This window comes from Chlamydotis macqueenii, chromosome 14 (genome assembly GCF_036417535.1).
Source record: "Chlamydotis macqueenii isolate bChlMac1 chromosome 14, bChlMac1.mat, whole genome shotgun sequence".
Lineage (NCBI taxonomy): Eukaryota > Metazoa > Chordata > Aves > Otidiformes > Otididae > Chlamydotis > Chlamydotis macqueenii.
In genome coordinates this window covers 15013883-15036147 of record NC_141569.1, presented here as the reverse complement: position 1 = coordinate 15036147, position 22265 = coordinate 15013883, and the positions used below count along the sequence as shown (strand labels likewise).

At 51.0% G+C, this 22265-nt stretch overlaps 1 protein-coding gene across 1 annotated transcript in view; it reads right to left on the bottom strand.

Annotated features, from left to right (window-relative positions):
- Positions 1 to 1059: 1059 nt before the first annotated feature.
- Positions 1060 to 22265, bottom strand: part of MGAT4B (alpha-1,3-mannosyl-glycoprotein 4-beta-N-acetylglucosaminyltransferase B) — a 49638-nt gene continuing 28432 nt past the window's right edge. The window contains exons 2-15 of the mRNA XM_086758995.1: positions 16181 to 16360; positions 15359 to 15499; positions 14404 to 14537; positions 11910 to 11956; positions 9262 to 9375; positions 8759 to 8834; positions 8279 to 8393; positions 7391 to 7521; positions 4352 to 4459; positions 3220 to 3413; positions 2753 to 2831; positions 2176 to 2263; positions 1308 to 1420; positions 1060 to 1201 (exon numbers count right to left, since the gene is read on the bottom strand). Of these exons, the coding sequence (XP_086615121.1) occupies positions 1178 to 1201; positions 1308 to 1420; positions 2176 to 2263; positions 2753 to 2831; positions 3220 to 3413; positions 4352 to 4459; positions 7391 to 7521; positions 8279 to 8393; positions 8759 to 8834; positions 9262 to 9375; positions 11910 to 11956; positions 14404 to 14537; positions 15359 to 15499; positions 16181 to 16360 (1544 nt within the window). The 3' untranslated portion in view covers positions 1060 to 1177. The remainder of the gene's footprint in view (positions 1202 to 1307; positions 1421 to 2175; positions 2264 to 2752; positions 2832 to 3219; positions 3414 to 4351; positions 4460 to 7390; positions 7522 to 8278; positions 8394 to 8758; positions 8835 to 9261; positions 9376 to 11909; positions 11957 to 14403; positions 14538 to 15358; positions 15500 to 16180; positions 16361 to 22265) is intronic.

Genomic DNA, 22265 nt, shown 5'->3' with positions numbered 1-22265 from the left:
GTGCTTTCCCCAGCACGAGCAATGCTTTGGGAGTATCGGTATTGGTGAGCACTGAGGAACGAGGCCATTTCAGGTTTAAGGGCTACAGCTGGTCCCCACAGCTGGTTCCCCCACATCCTGCGGAGGGGAAGGGGTGGGCAGAGCCAGAGTAAGTGACACTCAGTGCTGCACCAAAGGTTTAAACCGACCTTTTATTACAGTGCACATTATTTAATATATTTATATAGAGAGATATACTTGAAAAAATCAAATGTATCCAATAATAAAAAATACAGCACATTAAAGTAGTATAATGCATTCCAGTGTATAGCTGAAGAGACATTGGGATTTACACTAATCCCTACTATTTTTGAACTGGGCTACTTCTGCTTTTTTTTTTTTTCTTTTTTCCCCCCAAAACTTCACACCAATCAGTAACTGAAACAGTTATTTAAAAAGATGGTTTCTGCACTCAACCTCAAGGCATGAAGACACTGGCGACTTCACCGTGAGTTAAGGGGCTGTGTTCAATGCTGGCAGGCACAGTGTGGCATATTTTATTTTTTTTGTTTTCCCTGCCATACTTGTAGCTCCAACCCCTTCGGATGCGTTCCTCCTCTGCCGAAGGAGGGTCAGTCTTCACCCTCACGTAATCCTCAGCTGTGGCCAGGACCTGGGCGAAGGCAAGGCAGACCTCCATCCCTGGCCGTCTCCATCCCAGCGCCTCTGCAGGGTTAGCAGGCAGGACTCAACGTGACCAAGCCCCTTCTCTGTCCCCAACCACAGCCAGAGATTGCCCTGTCCTGGGCTGAAGGTGCTTTTCGTCCCCACGCTTGCTAAAGCTCATCCCGACCCCAAACTGTCCTCCATGTCGGTGCGGCCCGAGCGGTGTGCGTGGCAGCCATGCACCCTTGAGGGGCTGAGGGAGCAAAGCCAGCCCCCTGCACAGGATATCGTGGGGTTTTTTTTTGCTTTTTGCTCTTCTTCTGGAGAAGATGATGTCCTGGCCCCGCAGCCTGGCAGCTGGTTTGCCGAGGGCTGTCGGCGTGTGCCGCCTCCCGGCAGCCGGGCCTGCGCCTCGCCGGCATGGCTGTCCTTGTGCCCGGGCAAGGCGCCACGGGGAGGAGGGAGCAGGAGAGGAGGGAGCAGGACCAGGACCAGGGATCCACGCGTGTGTCTACCCTTCCTCACATCAGTGTCACTCTGCTTTTTTGATAAAGATCTGGAAGGAGAGAGGGCCGGGATCAGCGAGAAGCGAGGGGAGGTGATGGAGAGCCTCGGCCGAGGGCTGGGCAGGGCTGTCCCTCTGCAGGCAAAGCCCGGCTTACCTCGCTCAGGATGATCCACACCGGGGAGTCGGTCTGGATGGACAGCCGGATGGCCTCCAGCGGCCCGAAGGATGGGTCCACCTCGCCCTCCGCGACGCCCTTGGAGAAGGAGCCTGGCAGGGAGAGCACACGGGTGATGCAGGGACGTCCCCTGGCATCCAGCCCTGAGGGGCCCAGGGCGGCCATGGCAGCCCGCTGTCTGCAGCTCCCCGACACGAGACGGGGGCTGAAAATCAGCAGCGTGGACAGCAATACAGTGCGAAATGCTACACTCAGGGGAGCAAAAAATCAGCTAAACAAAACAAAATGGGCAGTGTTTGGCTACACAGCACTGCTGTACAAAAGCGGGGCAGAGCGGCCTGGTGGTAGCACTGTGTCTTAGCAGGGAAACCAGGGCTTTACCATGCAGCAGCAGGTCCCTGTAGGCTGCAGTCACTTTTTCTTGTCCAAGGACAGGACAAGCACTAAAACAAGCTCAGGTGCCAGGAGACAAAAGTCCAAGCTGTAAGAGATGTGTGTACCAAGACAGGCTGCGGAGGGAGAGCGTGAAATTGCCCACGGCGAAAGTTTTTAACACCAGGTTAGGCAAATGGATAACCTGAACACTTTGGTCCCAGCTCTGAGCAGAGACAGGCAGAAACTTGAGACTGAAAACTACCTGAAGAGGACACCTGGTCTAAGAGGGGATGGAGGGCAGTGGAGGAGAGCAGACAGTGACAATTAAATCCTCTTCCAACCTGGCTCCTGGCAAGCAGAAACTACTCCTTGCCAAGCAAACGGCACTAAGGGTCTCGATTCACTTGAAGGCGAGGATATGGGCTGTGTTACCAAACCCAGCAGCAGTGTACCACCCCGCGCCCCGCTGTACCTATCTGGATGTAGCCATCCGGTGTCCTGCGGTATTTGATGGCTGTGCCTCTCCCCTCCTGCAAGGCTTCCTTATCCGACTGCAGGCTCTGCGGGAAGGAGAGGAGCTTTGCACAAGGCCAGTGGCAAGAGTCACCCAAAAGTCCCAGGCACCAGCAGTAACCCCAGAGCTGCCCTGGCCAGCAGCCCTTGGCACCTTGTCCCCCTGCCTGGCACCCCGAACCTCATGCCCCAAAACAAGAGGACATTTGCTGCCCTCATGCTGTTGCTTCCATGGCACCATGCTGGCTCCATCCCCTGCCCTGCAGCCATCCCATCTATCCGTGCATCGCCTCCGCAGACAGGGAGGGATGGCTCCCACAGCGACTGCTCAGTGCAGCATCCCCGCTCCTGAGGTAGCACCCCATCAGGTGTGGACTCCCCCCTGATTCCCAGCCAGGGCCTCTCAAAGGCACTTGAGTCTTGTAAAGATTTTCCTGATGGCTTGAAGCATTTCCTTTCTCTCAAACGTCTTTGCTTCCCACTCCACCCCCCCCCCCGCCCTGCCCCCCAGTCTCAGTTCTCAATAAAACACTCACATCAAATGGCAAAACCTCCACGGTCGTATTGAAGAGTTTATCCTCTGGGTGCTCGATGTTCCCGCTGCGGAAGAAGAACCTGTGACAGAGACCAAAGCCATGGAAACCCAGGGGGACATGATGGCTTTCACCCCAGCTGAACCATCAAACAGCTCAATCTAACAGATGCCTTCCCAAAAAGCCAACAGGTACGTGGATTGGAAGGGGACTTTCTGCACCAGCTTAGCTAAATTGTGGATTGCTCACAAGCACAGGAAAGCAATGGGCTCTGGCAAACGTGGCCCTACCAAAAAATGGTCAAGTTATCTTCCCTGTCTTGGAGGAACACTGCTCCCTCCTCTTGGGCAGCCAAGCAGGAGATGGGCAAGAAATTCCACATGAGCGAGAAGAACAAAAGGAAAGCGTCTCTACATCCTCCAGGCTGTCCCCACGTCCCCCCCCCCCGCCAACTCCCTCCAGGCACTGGCCTTTCAATGCGGAGTGGTTTGAAGAATCTGAATCTGATGAAGTCTCCGGCGGTGGGAGTGAAGGCCCAGAAGAAGTCCTCCCGCAGGTAAGCCTTCTCCAAGGTGAAGTGCTGGTAGGTTTTCAGGCTGGTGCTCACCTCTGCTGGAGGGTTGACGTGCTCTTTCCGCAGGGCCTGCTTGCCAAAGTCCTTGTCCTTGGTGGGCGCAAAGCAAAAGGGCAGAAAAGGGTCATGAGCTGCTCTCACCCGTGAGGAACAGGGGTCCCAGCAACAGGCCTCTGCAAATTAAAAGCTCTCTATTTGCACAGCGCAGACGGATAAGGGATAGAAGTGATCTGGGGAAGGCACCAGACAGGGCAAAGCGTGGCTGGATCGCAGGAGGATGCATTTTTCAGGAGAAGGTGCACAGAGAAGTACCACTGCTCTGCGCTCTGATCCTGCACCAAAGAGCCTTTCATTGTCCAAGCATCCCTGAACACGTGTCCCTGCCCCAGCTCTGCGAACAGTCCTGACATCTGAGAAGGCGGCTGACGACACCATAAAATGACTGGCTTACACGGCCTGACAGGCGCTGCACTGTGACACAAGCTGGGTTACACCAACCATCTACCTGGGAATGGGACAGACACAGGACAGACACAGGCCAGGGACTTGTGTCTACAGCTCCTGCACGTGTGGCTGGGGGAAGCTTGGTTTATCAATGTTTAAACACACACAAATAATTTAAACTCTCACACAGCAAGCTCTAGTTTGCCTATCAGCAAATCCCAGGAATTAAGGAGGTGGGGTGGGAAGGAAATCAGACCAACTCAGGAAACATCTCTCCAGGTTTTTTCAGTAGATGTTTTGAGTGCACTTGCCCAGACCATGGTTCGGCACTCAGGACAGGCAGCCAGGGCCAGCACCAAGGCTTAAAAGCCTGCAGTGACTCTTGGTATGCGTTGCTGCCATTTTGAGAAGTGAGCACTGTCATTCAGAATAAAACACAATCACCGCACAGAAATCCAGCTGCCCCCATCCCACCAGCTGCTGTCACTGATGTCCCCACCCCAAAAGCAGCCAGTTCCCGGGTGCCGGCAGGCCAGGCCTGGCAGAAAGGCTGTCTGCGGCTTGGACGGGCCGCTGGTACCCACCTTCAGCTTCTGTATCTTCCCAGCCAAGGAAGAGTGGGTTCCCACATGCTGGAAGAGCGAGGGCTTGAAGCGGATCCTCAGGTTTGCCTTCTGCCTGTCGCAGTGTTTCTGAAACAACACAATCCCGCAGTGCCTCAGGCTCACACCCCTGCGATCAGCTGCGACCCGCACGAGGAACGGACAAGGGCACGAGGAGTGACAAACATCCTGTGTCTCTATCTCTACGCCTTTGTCTGTTATTGTGGCTTCAATTTGGCAAGAGGGCTTTCAGCTGCACCCTGGAGGAACCTGACCCTGACTCTCGGCCGCTCACCCGCCGGGCTCTGCTGGGAGCGCCCAGTTTTAAGAGCCGAACGTCTCTTTGCCAAGCACAGCTTAGCAAACGCCGAGCAAATCTCCTCTGGGTGCTGTCAGGTAGGGACAGCCAGAGACTTTTGTTTCTTTTCTCCTTGGCTTATCAGGAAAGCCTTTTCCCTGCAACTGCGAGCTCGGCAGCGCTGGCGTCTGAAGGTACGGTAAGTCCGGGGACGACTCAGAGCCTAAGCAAACAGGGAGCAAGTGCGGGCTCTTCTCAGGCGGGCTGAGTTGTCAGCTTGCTGCCAGGCGTTGTTAAGCAGATGTATGGCACGTCTGAGCTGTTTGACTGTTCCATACCCATCCCACCGTGTAAATAAACTTGGAGATGCAACTCTGATCCAGTCATGGAGTGGAGGGAGAGAGACAATGGAAAAGGAATAAGGGACAAAGGGGAGAAACACTGAGAGCATGGAGACAAGAACTCAGTCTAAAAATAGTTCATTTCTCTCAGTTTGGGTGACCAGGACAAAAATATAGCATTAAAAACAGGAGGGAGAGGGTATTTGTTTTCCAACTTTTGCTTTTTCCAAGAAAAGAAATGCATGTGCACCTGTACCACCATCTGCTCTTGCAGCCTCCCACCCAAGAGCAACCCCGGCAGAAATCCCGCTGCCGGGCGCGGCGTCACCGGCCGCCCGGCATCAGGGAGGGCACAGCGGGGAACGCCAGCCGCACCGAACCCCCATGATGGGCTGCCTGCACGGGCCACTGCCGCCGTGCCGGGAGCTGGGAAATTCCAGGCATGACCCCTGCAAGCTGCAGAGGAGATAATCCCCTAATCCAGCTCATGTTACATTAGAAAATTAAAACTAGCCATGCTAATGGGAGAGACCCTACTCATTGCCAGCAACCCCAGACCCGGTGCCATCAGGTCTGATCTCACTCTGGAGGGGGAGAGGAGGAGGAAGGGAACGGGGGAGCTACAGCATCTCCTGGTTTCTCTTTCTCCCCTTTTCCCCTTCTGCTGAAGAAGTATTTGCTGAAAGCAGCGTTGTCTCAGTCGAGCCAGGAGGGGGAATGGCTCAGTCAGTGGTAAGAAGGTCATCCTTTCACACAGCATTACCCCAGGTAAATCTAAAATTAGTTAAAAAAGAAAGAGCAGAATATAGCCAGAGCAGGCAAAGCACTTACCAAAAGCTCAGGTCAAACAAACTTTCAATCAAAAAGACAAATCCTCCCCGCAACCAATTTGATTCTGCACAGTGGGATTTACAAGGGAAAGTCATATTTGAAAGGGCGCTGTGCAAAGTTAATCATGCAAACAGTGGGGGAAAGGAGCCAGAAATCCACACGGAAAGTAGGTTAATTTTTAAAAAGGCAACACATTTAAGACGCTTGCAGTTTCCCCTGAGAAAACCTTGGCTCCGCCAGGTAGGAGAAGACGAGGGAAGATGAGCTAAGGAGAAGATGATCCCGCGCAGCAGGATCTGCGTTTAATCAATGAAGATTTTGAAGCAGGGCCGGGGGGTGGGGGGAGCACAGACAGCAGCATCATTCCCAGCTCCATCCCAGCATCCCACCACCCTGGCTTTGCCCATGGATCTGAGGACCCTGGGGGCTGCCGGACAGGCCTGGGGACTGCTCTGTCACACCTGAGCACACGGTTCGAACTGCCAGGAGGACAGGATGGACGTCATCTCAGACTGGTCCTGCTGCATGTGGGGGACTGGAGCTGACATCACGGCCTCTGCCAGGGATCAGGCCAAATTAAACCACATCCTTGCCCCAGTTTTGCAGAGCCCTGTCCCCCCCAACACATAAATACAGTATTTATCCCCAAATGCTCTGGCATTTGCCACCACAGAGTAGTTGTGGCTAGGTCTGTCCTAAGCGACTGGCTTCAAGCTCTGCACGGGAACTCCGCTGCTCATTCTCTGCCAGGGAGGAGGGCGACGGAGCGTCTGAGTAAATACAATATGTTCAGAGAGGAGACAGCAGAGTATCTGGTGGTGTGCTCATCTTACATTTACTGTCACACACACTCCTCCTCTGCCCTTCCCACTCGCTTTAGCCCCTCGCTGCTGCTGCTGATGGGAGTTCAAACACGACCTCCGCAGGGCATGGGCGCTTCTGTGCTGCCATCTGCAAGGCTTCCTGCAGATACGGCTCTGAAAAGAGTCATCAGCACGAAATCAGAGCCCATTTCACCTCTCTGCACCCTCCTAGAAACCCCAACAGGAGCTTTGCGTGCTCCGGCTTCATTTTGGCACAGTACGCACGGCAGGCTTGCTCCTGGGTCACCTGGGGTGAGCTCTCCGGGCAGCCCGCATGTGTGCCCCAGGCGGGCACGGCACACGAGCCCAGAGCCAAAGGGTTATTCTGGGGTTGTAGTCAGCGAGCAAGGAACGCCAGGGAGAGAAGCACACCGGAATGAAAAACAACACAGAAGAATGAGGAACAGCTACTGTCCTCGAGGACTGGAGAAAGAGTACCCTGTTAGTGCTCAGATGCAGAAATAACGCCTTTTCTGGCAGCTGCAGACTACACAAGCCTGAACTCCCAGGTCTTTGCTTACACAATCTGCAAGGACACCCTGCGGCACGCTCCACAGGGATGGCACGGTTCGGTGCAAAGTCAGTTAGCACCAGAGCTCAGAGAAAAGATCCTCTGGAGACACAGACCGAGCGTGCATTCGCCCACACAGAACAGAAGGTTTCCCTTCAGCAGAGGTTGTTTACGTACTGCATCTTTCTCAGGGTTGCAGACTTTCACCCAAAGGATGTGATCCAGCAGCCAGTCAATGGGTTTGTCCTTATAAAACATCAGGATGAACTCCACGATCAAGCTCAGATCCAGAGACTTGAACATTTTTCCTACAGCACAAAGGAGAGAAGAGAGACCAGCTATGGTACGAAATGGTCAAGAGTCAGAGCTGGGAAGAAAAAACTGGGGAGACTGGGCAGTGGAGGCTGGCTGTGTCCATCTCTCTACGTAAAGGAAACAGCATGCAGCTCTGTTTTACGCACCAGTACTGCTGGCATTGCTCATACAGTTCTGGATTTAATATTAATCACAGAATTAGAAAGCATTAGTGTCTTACAGGTCACAACAGCATCAAAAGGTCTAAAGCTCTTCCATTCAGCAGGGAGAAATAAGGATGAAAAACATTCAGCCAGCTGCAGGACAGACCATTTCCTGCCCCCAAAATGACAAGTTTTAAGCCAGTCAAACCAGTATCCAAAACAACAGATCAAGCTGCTACTGCAACCATGTACTGCTGTTCCCAAAATAGTTCCGTGCTGATGTAAACTTCCTTTTGCACACTGTTAGGCAACTTCAGATCCCATCCAGTCTAAGAGCTACTGGTCACGTCGAAGCTGTTCGGCTGTCTGCTGGGCTACTGACCAGGTTTATTTTTATTAAAAGTGAGTATCAGCAGTACCAGCTGGGAGGATCTTTCTCCCCTGTGCAAACACACGAGTCATTGCAAAAACAGGGAGGGATCAAGTCTGAGTATTTTACTGTCTTGTGGGGAAAACTCGTTGGACCAAGAGCATAAGTGCTTGCAAGAACCAGCAGGCACTTGTGCCCATGGCTGATGGGACTGGGGTGAGTGGGGGAGAACGTTACCAATAAATCCCAGCTGAGAAAACTCCAGGATCATCCACTCCTCGGAGGGCTGCTGCAAGGCAAAGTTCTTCATCGTGCTGAGATAGTTTGGTTTGGCCACAATATCATCCTCCAGCTGCAAGAGGAAAGGACACTCAGTGCCAGGTTCCAGCAAGAGCCTCTTCGTGCAGAGCAATCACGCCGTAGACTGGAGGAAAGCTTTGGCACAGATCTTGTTTATTCTGGAAGATGCTCCAAGCAGATTTTTCTCACCCAATCTAACAGGTAAATGAAATAAGGATCCCTGCTCTCCCTAGGCGGGGGCTCTCAAAGTCTAAAGCATCTTAGAAACCTAACTTTTGAACCTACCTGGTTAAAAACCACTCCCACTCTGCTGCACCACACAACTGGACAGGCTCTTTGCCCTCTCTCAGCTAGGTACGAGCGACAGTGAACTCACAGGTACATCCATCTCCCCTCTGCCCCCAGCACCAAACCCACCTGCACGTAATAGATGCCTTTGGACTGGGCATACATCATTAAAAAGCAGTAGTCGAGGTTCTGCTTCGTCCTCCACCTGCAAGAGACAAACAAGATGGGAGCACCAGTCTCTCCTGGGATGCTGGGCTGCTTGGGGGAGCCAGCCGAGGCTGGATTTAAGCTGGGAAGGTGACACAGCTCTCGGAAGAGGGGACGGCATATGGCCTCTCCCTTTTGGACTCAAACTGGCCAGCTAAGAGTTACTGGAAAACTTTAGGACTTCAAAATGAGTGTCTTTTGAGTTAAACTGACTCCCTCACTTGGTGATGGAAACATCACAGCACAAAGCAAGCCCTGCAAAGCTGGCACCAGCTCATATTCCCTCCTGGATAAAGAAAGTTTAGGGTTTTGCCTGGCCCTGCAGAAGAGCAGGGGCTGCCGCAGTCAGTGTGGGGGCCGGGTGGGGAGAGATGCTGCAGTTACTTAACTCAGTGCCTGCTTTTTTTAAGTTCATTGATTCTTACCTGACTCTTTCCTTGGGGTCCCCAAAGGATTCCCGCAGGTGGGAGAAATCAGGATAGAAATGTGGAGAAGGCGAAATTACCTCCAGGAGACCTGAGTGTATTTCCTTGGGGAATCTGAGGGAGAAAAGCAGCAGGAAACAAATAGCTCCCCGTCTGACACACCACTTCAGAGACCAATTCGCTGGGCAAACACTGAGCCACAGAACCAAACAAAAAACACAGCTTCTAAGATAAAACTTCCCCAGCAGCCCGTGCACTTCCAGGCCTCACCAAAGGACAGCAACAGGGACTGTCACGGGGTTTTAAAGCTGCTCTCTCCCTCCTACGGTCTCTAATAGCCCCACATTTGGCCTCTCCCCCCGCCAGCATCCCTCCTCCCTCCCGCATGCACACGCTGACTGCTGATGGCACAGAGTCTCTTTGCAGGTGACCCGTAAGTGCTGCACACTGACTGCATCAAATATCAGCAGGAGAAAATCACTCTTGCCACTGCAGAAGATAAACTATTTTTCCCAGTCCCTCAAATTACTCGGTGTCTAACCTCAGCTCTCTGCAGTCCTACAAAGCTGGCTCGCTGGGAAAGCAGGGGACCAGCACAAGGCTGCTCACTACAGAGGAGTGGCACTGCCTCGGAGGTGACAGTCCTCAACGTGGGCTTTAAAGACGGCCACATGGACATCTTACGGTCTGTGAGGACATCCAGGCCAGTTGAGATAAAGGACCACGGGTCAGCAAATGGAAACACTGAGAAAACAGCTGGATTCACTTCTGCCCAAACATCCCACAGCCTGTCCCAAAAAACGTGGGGCAGCTTTAAAGACCAGCCACGAGCATCACGTACTCTCTACAGAATTACACAGACCTGCGGACTGGCGCACCAAGGAAAGGGCTTGCTGGCATCACCAGCATTTAGAGATTTTCCCAAATCCATCAGTAATTAAAAGCCATTTTGCAGAGATTATGTTATGCATTTCTGATAAGTTACTTAAAACACGGTGCTGGGCTGCAGTTAGGACAGCCAGCAGGAATTCTACCGAGTTCCTCACGCTGATAAAATCAGCATCTATTTTCCCTATAATGAGGTTAAGAACCCTTTAAAGAGCCAAACTCAAACAGAAAATGTCACCCATTTGAAAAATATGTACCTACCACAGCCTTGCAAGCAATACCCAGAGATTACTGTAACGGTGAGAGATAAGCGGGAAAACCAGTTATTTTTACACTGCCCTTTTTGAGAACATTTGGTGCAAGGCTGATTTCCTTTGTTTGTGCCTGGAGGATGGGAGATGGGGCAGAAGAAGACAAAGCAGCAAGATTGCCAAAAACTTCTCACTTATTTTCCCCTTCCTTATTCCCTCCTCGGGACTGGCAAGATTTTCAGCTAACATTTTCAAATCTTCCTTTCCTCAGGCAGCACTGAAACAGAAGCTTCTCACTGAGCTGACAAAACCTGCACCAAAGCAGCAGTGGCTTTCTCCCTCCTGCAATATGAGCTCAGCCTGCCCTGGCCCCATACCACCTCAACTCAATTTGGAAGAAAAAAAATAATTTCAGTGAATCAGGGAGGAGCAGGAGGCACTGGAGAGGGGGACGGCGAGAAATCAAATCATTAAGTCAATTAAAGTTTCAGGCCTTCTATGCAGAAGCACTCTCTGCAGCAGCGCCCAGTAATTTCATCAGGATCCATCGGACAATTGGTCCATTATCCCCTGATAAGTGCGTCCTCCTGCCAGCCCGCAGAAGGAGGGGAGCTCTGCCAGCTCCTGCACAGCAAGATGGAGGGCTGTGTTTCAGCTCTTCTGCAAGTGCCCGGGGAACACAAGCCTCCCCGCACACGTCCCAGCCCCTCTCCCATCATTGGTTCGGGGACGCGGGGCGCCGGGAGGATGTGCTGCCCTTTTGCGTCTCCTTCTTATGGCGACTGCGATCCTTGGGAAAAACGCAATCGCAGGAGCTGGACGGGAGTCGCAGCCTCTTCTCTCACCACCTTTTTCTTTTGCCTCCAAGCTCTTCATGCTGTTAACGCCTGGACCGCCTCACGGTTAATAATCCGTCACCCGCTTCTGCCTAAACAGCCACAGACGAAGCTGCAAAAGCCACTAAGACTCCGGGACATAAATAGCAGCTAGCGTGAGAGACAAATCTAACTAGTGCCTAGAACAAGGGAAAAACAAACGAACTGGAGCAGAAAGAAAAACGGACAATGGATTTTAAAGCAAAATAAGGCAGGAGCATTTGGGTGTGCTTACCACACTGCCCAGTTGCTCTGACTCCGCAGAGCAGGTAGAGGGCTGCACTAGACACAGAAACAATTGCCAGGATCACTGGAAATCTAAATAATCCATCTTCTCGCAGCGCCACAGGACAGAAAGAGCCAAACGAAATGGCATGACCGTCTGTGCTAAATACTGCAAGCACAAAGCAGCCTAATGGAAGCTACATATGGGATGCATTTCAGAACAAGCAGAAAGTGGAAGTGGCAATAGCAAAGACAGCCCAGAGTTTAAGAACAGAAAAAAAACCCCAAATAACAACCAAAAAAAAGCCCAAAAAGGAAGCATAAAAGTGTGTATTTTCTCCTTAATGAAGCCGTTCCCTGGCCTCGCCGCAGACAGACCGTACCGCCGTAGTCATCTGGAAGTGCTTACAAGTTTTTGATATTTTCTGCCACTCCGGCTGTGTACTGCGGATCCGTCTGAAAACAAAAGACAAGCAGGTTAGAGCCTTCAGCCTGAGCCTGTGTCACTCAGAAATCGCCTTCAACACACCCCGGGGGTACTGTCGGCACCTTTATGTCTCCTTTTATCCAGTTTAACCGCTCTCCCCATGCTGACGGTCTCCTAGGAGCCCTCCTTTGTGGCCAGTGGTAACCAAAGGCATCACACACCAAACACCACCCCACAGCACTGTGCGTCTTCCCCATCTGCTCTCCTGGCACTTCTGCCCCTGCCAGCACCAAGCGTTTGCACCAAGTGTTAACTTCTGGGCTTTTTTTTCTTTTTTTTCCCCTCTATACAGGCTGGCTTTCATCCAAGCGAACACTCTCTGCAGAAAAGGATCTCCATCCCTTTTGTGACAAAGAGGGGTCTATCTATAAGCGTGTATTTTTCATTTCAGGTTAATTTTGATGCTTTTCTTCCTAAAACAACAGTTTGTTCCCACAAGCAACCTGGCAACCTGTAACTCTTGGGAGGCAAAGGTCAGCAGCGCCGCACGCTGCTATTTGCAGGCGAGATAAATGCAAACACAGGGGCAGGCACTGAACAGAAACCATCTGCATAGTGACCGGGAAAACAAAATCCAAGAAGAAAGGGCAGGAGACTCAGGAGCAAAAACTGTCCCTGTTTCCTGGTGGTGGTATTGTTTTGGGAAGTTGTGCGGATCACGGGACCGCGTGTCCCAGGCGGATCTGCAGACGCAGCATCGCAGAAGCCGGGACTTGCTGCTGCTGTGCTGAGGTGAGAAGTGAGACGCTGGGGATGTATGTCACAAACCGGGGACAACGCTTCCATGCTGGAACAGTGACAAGGGAGGGTTTTCTGGAAAGGAAAAAGGCCCCTTTCCCAAACAGGGCTCAGGCTCCCAGTGCTGGACTGATTTCTTACACCGCTGCTGCCAAGAAAACAGCAACAGGAAAAACAAAGGCAGGAAAGATGCTCCTGGCTTTGGGAGCAAACTCCGCTCCAAGCACCCAACTCCACCAAAACGGCCGGCTGGTGACAGGTGAGCCCCCAGCCGGGGAGCCCCCAGCTCTCCCGGGCCGCCCGGTCGCCGTGGATGACACCCATGGTGGTTAGCGGCACTCGGAAATGAGAAGTCCCCACCCCAAGAAAGTATATTCAGTTGCTCCACTTGTTGACCTGAGTTTCCAAACTACCCAGCGTCTGCTCCAGGTACCACCTCTTTATCCCATGCCCGAAGTGCATCCCAAGCAACGCCAAGTGCAGTTACATCGAGAAACACTTTGTCTGGGAAGAGGCTGACACTCGCACGGAAGGAGGATGTTGTGTCAGCAAGAACAGTGACAGCGGTGATCTGCAACAACTGCCATCGCTGTTCCTGGGATATGACGTGTGTCCTCCCGCACTTCACGGTATCAGAATGAATTTATTTGTTGTTCATTTCCCTTGTCACAGATACACACAGAAAGTCAGGTGCTGCCACCACAGCGTGCACTCTATTTTCAAGTCAACTAAAAAAAAAAATAAAAAATTACTGCAGTTCTAAATAGAAGATGCTTTTGGTCAAGTTACTGAAAACCTCTCACGCTTTAAAACAGCCACCAAACCTGTCCTGGCTCAAAGGGAAACGATGGCCAGGACTGAATCTCATCGCGGGACTTTGGGCTGCACCCATCTGTGCACACCTTCTCCTTGCATGGAATACCGGCCAGAGACCCAAAAGCCAAATGCTACTCAAAATTATGGGTAAACTGGCAGCAAACCCAGACATTTATCTTTGTTCCGCTCCCAGTACCATGCCACTGAGGTTTATCTTTCTCACCGGATTTCTGGAAATTAAGACAAATGCACTTCAAGCTCAAGAAAATAATCCTGAGGGGAAAGCCATGGAGAAAAATAACCATCTAAACCCATAGATAAAAGCAGCTCTTGCGGATTAATGTATCAAAGCTTTTTAGCCCCTGGATTCAGCAGCTGATTCAGGGCTCCAGACGCTAGTACTCAGAGGCATATTAGTTTCAGCCCCAAATAAGCGGGCTTTTAGGTTTCGAGAGGGGAGAGGGGGTTAGTGCTTCAGGAGTGGGTCTGGAGCTCCCCCAGACGTGGCCATGAGGGCCAGCACATTTTGGGAACAACCCCTCAAGCACCCTGCAAGAGCCATCACGATTCAGACCAGAAAGATAAACACACGTGCTGTGCTGGCAGCTGCTGATGTTTGCCTGGTCACGTCCTGGCCCTCACTGGCCCAATCAGTGTTTCGTTTTGGGCAGGATGCATCTAACGATCCCGGTCGGATGGCAGCCCAAGGCTGGGCTTATCTGCCCCGGCAAGCGGCAGAGCTGGCCTCCAGGTGGGCAGCCACCCTGTCTGGCACCGAGTTTGGCAGACTGTGGGATGGGGTGGGGGCCAGGGAAACGGGATAAACAGGGAAACGTGACAAACAGGCAAAGCTCTGTCTTACCTCAGCGATGAGGACGACAATGACGGAGTCCTCCTTCTCCTGCTGAGTGAGCTCTGAGATGAGGGAGTTGAGGGTGTCGGTGAGGTAGGAATGCACCTCCCGCTTCACGCTGGGGATTCCCATCACGACAGACACTGCCCAGGGCCAAGGAGAGATTTTAGAGAGGGGACTGTGCTGGAACAAGACACTTCGCTCCACTCCCATGACTGCCTCATAGTTCACCTGCTTGGTGTCACGCTCTGCCATTAAAAACCAGCTGTGATCAGCAGGTTGATGGGTTCCTGGGCTATGTAGGGTACCCACACTCCTATCCCCTAGCCCAGTACCGACCAGCAGCACCCCAGGCTGGCAGGGCACCCATGGAGGTCAGATGGACTCTCTTTTCTCCCTTGAACAATGACGCCTAAGGAAACACCTGAAAACTCTTCCTCTCCTTTTCAGCCTGTAAATGGCAACTTCCAGACCACTCTTGTTCTCCTAACTCCTCCCATGGCCAGAAGCACATCAGTGTAGGAGGGATGAGTCAGGTCTTTGGCTTTGGGTTGGGATTTGGGAGCAGAGTGGGGAATTGTCTAGTACCCAAAGTCCTACTCCAGATGGGATTTGTCTTGGGTTAGAGTCTCCAGGAAGCACCCTGCAAGCTATGCTTTCATCTGACCACCTTCCAGGCAAAGTCTAGAGCACTCTGGAGATGGAAAGCAGCAAAAAACATCTGGCATAAGCACTGAGAACATTTTAGTGCCAGTCAAGAGCACAGACAGCACTCCCCGTAGACTCGCAGACATGACATGGCTTACCCACCCCACGTGCCACGATACCAAGGAAGCTTGCATGATGCATGCAGCCCTTCCTCCAGTCCTGCTCATCTCCGTACCACAGCCAGGCCCGGAGGAAAGGGGAGGAACAGGCACCAAAGTGAGGAAGAGCACCAGAAGCAGCACTAATTCCCATTTACCTCCAGTGCGCCCCTGTCCCACATGCACGGCTGGCTGCAGACTGTTCTCCTTTGACAGCAAATGTGGCAAATGATGGAAGATGGTGGGAAGGTGCAGCACATTCTTGTTGGTGATATTCCACAGTTTTAACTTGGTTTCGTCTTAAAAAGGAAAAGGGAATCAATTGCAAGGAACGGTAGGTAGGAAGAGACTGCAAGGCAAAAAGCCTTTTTAGAGCAGCCTGGCCATCCAAGACTACTGCTGGGTTATGAAAAATCAGGCCAACCTTTAACATGCTACCACAAACCCAATTACAGTTCAGCAGGAGCCATGAGGGCCTCAAAGAAGTCCCAAAATATTTGGGAAGGAGGAGGGGAGAATGAAGATAAAATGAAGGTCAAATCAGATCTTTCTGTAGAGATCCAATTTTCTTCAACTGAGCAACTTAAAAAAAAAAAAAAAGAGAACAAATTGGCAAGGGGTGCTCAGCCAACCTAACTCCTTCCTCCCCCCCCTCTTTGGATAACCATTTTCCATATGGATTCAGTAGAGCCATAGGAAATGGCCTGTATGACTTGCATGAAAAAAAAAAGCTTGTAAGCAAGCAAACTGGCAAACATTTGCGGCAGAGGCAAATCTTGGTGTTTAACGATGCATAGGCACCTCTAATTAAACAGGAGGGTGAGAGCTCCCAAGTCCCTCCGAACTCCACAATCTGCTGCTGCTGGGGAGAGAAGAGCAGGTCCTGTCCGCAGCCCTGCCCACACACACGCACGCCTCTACCTCCTTGTTAGCAACTGCTTCAAAACAGCCCGAGATCCTCAACTCCTCTGTTTATTCACCAGATAAGCTGCTCCAGGTCCGGTTTATATCCCGCAGGGCCTGCTTCTCCGAGATTGCTCTCTTGATCTCCTCCAGGACCAGGTTGAGCTCCTTCGAGCGCTTCAGGCTCTCCTGCTCAGCTGCGTGCAGTCGGTCCCGGAGGGCGAGAAATTCCCGCTGGTAGATGTCCACTATGTCACCTGCGGATGGAAAAGAGAGAGAAGCTTTCTCCTCCATGCCCTGAAGGGTTTCGAGCTGCAAAGGCAATGCCCATCGCTCACACCTCCTCTACCTCCACCATCCTTAAAACATGAATTAATGGAGCTGTGGTCCAGCACACACCCATCGGTGAGATGGTTGGAGTTTAAGTTGCAAAATGACAATTAAAAAGCTACTTCCAGTTTTCTCTTTAACTTGAGTTTCCGGGTCATATGGAGATAGGACCTGGTTCTCTGTGACCAAAGACGGAGCAAAAAGTAAGTTGCATGGTAGTTCCTCTTCACTATATACTCAGAAAAGAGGCAGCTGCTGGCATTAATTTTACAAGCAATATTCTACATCTCTCTGTAGCTCCAGAAGCTTGGGTGCATGACATGGCAACCGCTGGAGTGACCAGTGGGGAACCAGAGTCGAGTGAAAAAGAACTGAAAGCACTGGTGGTGATGGCCTGCTAAAACCATGACAAACCCAAGGAATATCAATGCTTTTAATCGTCTTGCTGCTTGCTGTGGTTTCCTTCATGGCACACAAAGAGTTTTAAGAGCACAGGTCAAAGGGCATTCAAGCGGGTAATTCAGGAGAACCCCCAGACAGCATCGCCAAGGCCTTCTCCAGATGGCCTGGGACATCTCCCGGATGACCTCGGGTGACGGAAAGCGACACGCTGGCAAGGGAGATGCTGTCTGCAGTGAGACAGAGGAGGAGGACAGCACCTCCTCCAGCTTCAGAAGGGTCCCAAATTCTAACAGGCAAAGGGATTTCAGGAATCCAATCTCTCCAAAACACGGCAGGATAAAGAATATCACATGGCAGTAGCTACCTGGATGCTTCCATAAATACAAGTGATTGGATATGCAACTTAAGGATGCATCATAAATGTAACATATTAAAAATAAACTTTTGATAGGGTAATAAAGCTTTTTACTTTGGAACAACATCTTATCACCGTTCCCTTTTTAAGCAATAAAACTATCAAGAGCCTTCAGCTGGAACTAACTACACAATAGCTGGGAGTGGAATCGGTTAGCTATTAATGAACTTTCCCAGGTCGTTTTTTACCCCATTATTAATGAAACCACTCATTAAAAACACACTTTTATCTGTGATCACTCACGTGTTTTCAGTAAGGCTCTAACTCACGGGACTAAATCTCAAACAGATTGACCCACTGAGCTGTAGACTCTTAGCCCAAACACGATCAGGAGAGCTAACGACCAAAAATACGCTGCCCTGGAACTTCCCCACACAGGGCTAAATATAAACCAGAGCCATTGAAAAAAGATACACTGACTGCATCGGCAACTTCTATTTTGGGGTCCTTAAAGAAAAAGGAATTTTGAAGATCAGACATACTCAGCAGAGTTTCCAAGACAACAGTGCTTCCCAGTCCAGCTCCTGGTAATGCTTTTGCCTGGGAAAAGTTTCCCCCGTGGGATCTTTTCCTCCCCAAAAAAAACCTTCTTAAAGACTCACTGCTTCAACACACGGGACCCTCCCCAAAGCAGTCTGGCTCCTATTAACGTCTCGGCATTATTTTCAAAGCCGCTGGCGCACGGGGAGGGAGCAGAGGAAGTCACACCCATGCGATTACTCCGTCCATCTGACAACACGTTATTCAGAGAAAGCGGAGGGACAGACATAAACAAGATCAGTCCTTCCCTTTTCCTGTGCGGTGCCGCTTGCTTTCCACTCCCATCGAAAAAACGTGCAGAAAAACACGTTGACACCCAGCCCTGGGAGCCGCCACGGGAATTCACAGGAGGATGTCAGGCTTTAAAGGGACTCCACGATGAGCTAGACCTTTACCTGCTGGTACCTCTCCGACACAAGACCAGACCTCTCAGCTTCCCAGTACTCCAGATCACAGGTTTTCCTACTTGTATCTTTTACTGGCTGCACCCGTGAACACCAGTGAGGAGCAAGCATTTTTTGCATGGAACGACGGCAGAAACCGTACTTGTGCAAGGCTGGAAGGATTTGTCTCTCAGCGTACCGGGGGGGGGTTACCATCCCGTGGGTGCCATCAAAGCCAAATCACAGCTAAAGGCTGCCGTTAGACCTTGTTCTGCAATACCTGGAGCAGAGCAAAGGCAAGGCTTTGCACTTAATGGCTTTTTCCAGAGCACTGCACTTCGTTTGTGTCAGATTTAGAAGGGAAATGTCACTGATTATTCAAGTCACTAATGACCTGCCCGCTGAAGCCAAGAGCGGTACTTTTCATTAGGCTGCAATGGTGATGTGCAGTCAACCATTTGCTGCTTTTCTGGCTAATGGTTGGAAGTGAAATTGTATTTGTTTCCAGTGCTCTTGTCCTGTGATGTCTTCGTAGGCTTTCCATTCTTTAATTAAAATTTCATGAAATTTAAAAGCTGATCGATTGTGACCGGTTCCGGTGACAGCTTGAACAGTCCGCGACAAAGCCCAAGATGGGCGTACAGTTTCCCATGAATTTCCAGTAATGCCATTTTGCACTCGTTGGTCTGCAATGACACGCGGATGCGGATCTGCCGTCCTCGCAAAAACCCTCAGCTGCTCGGCCAGGGAGGGCTCTGAACAGCCACCAAGGGCAGCAGGGGATAAGGAGAGGGGGGAATTGTCTCCCGTCTCTACAATTGCTTGGACACAGAAGTGATTTGCTGCTAATTAGGCTGAACAAATTTTTCAGCGAGTGTCAGTTCAGCACAGACCCTTTACTCACCTCTCAAAGCAGCAGCGCTCCCCATCTCCATACTCATTGTGTTCCCCCCCAGCACAAGACAGCAGAGCTCTTAAAATATCTCCAGACTCAAGCACTGCAGGGCAAAAACTCCTGGATGTAACTATATAAAAAAGGCTCAGCTTACTTTTTCTTGAGAGATAACACATTGCTTCAGGCTTAAAATAAACTGGTTTAATACAGAAAGGAAGTCGGTGTTGGGTGATGGTCTGCAGGACTGATGTGGGAGACCAAGAACCTCTCAAATGGGTCTGGCAGGACGTGCAGCACACACAGTGCGTGCCCAGTGCCCTGCAAATGGCACGTTTCGCACCTTGCCAGGCCTCATATTTGCAATCAGCGGTCTTTCGCGGCCGTCTTTACCAACAGGCTGGCTGTAAGGCTCCAAGCGTCCATCCAGCAGCTTCACACAAGCCAGCTCTCCGCAGGCCAGAGAAGGCAGCGCTGGGCACAGCTGAGCACCGGCCGCCATCTGTCCATCCCGGAGCTCGCCGGAGCAGATCCGCGGGGATGGACCCCTGGAGCAGCCTGCGGTGGAGGGACAACGGCTGTAGGCAGCGTCCGGCTGAGCATCGCTCACCGACCGATGGCCCCTGTTCTGCTCCCTCCTCTTGCCCCGGCCGCGCCCGGCCGCAGCTGCTAGGCTTCATTTTATTATTTTTTTTTAGCTGGGGGCTTCCAGCTGAGAACGCCGTGCTGGGTTTGCTGAGCCCCGACGCAAATGGCTGGTGAAGCAGCAGGCAGGGACGGTTGAACGGGCAGCGGGGATGCAGCAGCGTGCGGCGGATGGGCAGAGGCTGGCGGGGCTCACGGGCTGCTCCCCAGGAGCCCTGTGGAGGCTCTGCAGAGCTGATCCCCTGCAGCTTCCCAAAGGTTTGCACCCATCCAAGGCAGCATCCCTTTAATAAAAAGTATTTCTCCGCGATGGAGAATTCTGTGCCTTTGTTCTCATTTCAGTGACTTCTAAGTGCAAACTTTGCTCGGAGAGGTGAAGACTGGGACATCTGCGTCCACTCTGTTTATCCATTTTCAGTTTTTGAGTGAAAGCAAAATACCTAATCTGATCCTAAACCAGCAGACGGGCACAAGATCAGATCAGTGCCAATAAAACCTTGAAATCTCACACAGTCATCCGTATACGTATCTATACGTGCAGTCAGGAATATTTTAATTCTGTATTCTGCATTGGTCTTCCAAATCGCACTCCAACCTCCCAGGGAGCCCGCGGTGCATTTCAAACATGTCCGTATTTCAGAAGCAATTACTTCTGGTTTTGTTCTCTGCAGATAACCTCTCCCAGCAGAGCGGACCCATGGCCAAAGCCAGAGATTTCCCTCCAATCCAATCTTCTCAAAAGCCAACGCAAAGTCTCTGCTAGCTAGATTTGCTTCTCATTAGGAAGACTTTCAAGATACTGTGTTTAAAAACCAAAAACAACCCTCAAACCTCTAAACCATTTATCTTTATAAAATCTTCGTTTCAAGAGCACAACTGCACCTTTTGACTGGTCTTCTGCCAAAATTCCCGTGGCCAAAAGAGCTGAAAAAAAAGTGCATCCTCAGTTCACAGTGCAAACAGGGCTGCAGCAGAAAACTAAACCGCCTAAAGAGCATTTCTCCAATGACTATTGTCCTTCATTTTACTTAAAGCATCCCTTTAATTAATAACTGTTCCCCCTCTAGGACTTGCAAGGGCCTGGGGGAATCCAGAGCACACAAACAACCCCTTCCCCGTGCCACAGCGTCTATGTTACCCAAAAACGCAACCGGCGAAGCACGGGGAACCAAGCTGGTGACCCATCCCACCCCAGCTCGCCACCGTCCCTGTCCCAGCCAGGCGCTGCCCACGCCTGGCTTCGTCCCCGGCCGTTTGCAGGCGCTCTTGGGGTCAGACGACGATTAGGGATTTTTTTTTTTTTCTTACATTTTGATGTTTAATGATTTATATAATGGTGGCACCGCTCCACACATTACACTCTAGATTGCCCTGATTGAATTGCAACATTCATTAGGTATTTTGCTAACAGAATTTCACTGGACCATTACAATGGATATAAGGAGTTACCGCGCCGTACTGGTGAATTAAATTCAGTTCCTGAGATGCAAAAAGGGTTAGTCGTGCTTTACATGGAAAGCTGATGGCTAGTGTAGCACACAGAGGTACACAGGGGTTGACAGTAACTCTACAAGAAACATTTTATACCACGAAAAGCAAAATATTGCCCTTTGAGTATTTAGCTGTAGAAGGAAACGACCAGCTTTAGAGACCCACCATATACAAAACCCCAAAGCATCCCCCAAAAAGCTACACAGAAGTGACTCTGCCGGAGTACGTGGAGCTACAGGTAAGTTGTGACAGTAAAAATACTACCTAGCAGAAAAAAGTAAAAGAGAAGATAGTTCGGCATCCAAAATACCCCCCAAAGTCATTGCCCTTGCCAGGCAGGATGAAGATTGAGCAGGTCTTCTCCTTCAAAGCTAAAGAAACCCCAGTTGTGCCCCTGTAAGATGAGCAAGAAAGAGCATTCCAGCAGCGCCATCACCACACAGCAAACACGGACGCTTTACGCAGAAAACGTTATGTGACGTTTACAGCTCCACTGCGTCCCAAACCACCTGGATACGGAGTCAAAACAGAGATTTTCTTGCTGCTGCTTATAAAAACACATCTCCAGTTTCTTTATTAGAAGTTTCTTTAAACTTTTTTTTAAAAAGGTTTTAAAAGAAAAAAGTTCATAATTTGTGGTTAACACCAAGAGAGAAAGTAGACTCTTTAGTACCCCTAGAAAGTTAATGATTATCGGGAAAATAGCTGTCGGTGTGAAGAGTGGCAGGGACCAGGGAAGGAAGGAGGCGGCACGCGGGTTTCCCGGCTCAGAGCAAAGGGGCTGCGTTACGGCGGTGCTGGCACTGATGGGACAAACCCCGGAGTCACCATAACAGCCACCGGCAGCTGTGGTTTAGTTCCTTATGTTCATCCTCTGCCCTTTATTTACGCTTCGTGTCAGCTCAGTCACTACCTGCAGTGTAGAATTGGGGCCAAATAACGTATTCCAATGTCACCACCACCCCAACGCACGTCTCGGTGCCATTGCTACGCCCCAACTTAGAGCCTGTGCTCAAGTGCTGTCCTGAGCAGACACAGCACCATTCTGCAGCGCCAGGGTCTAT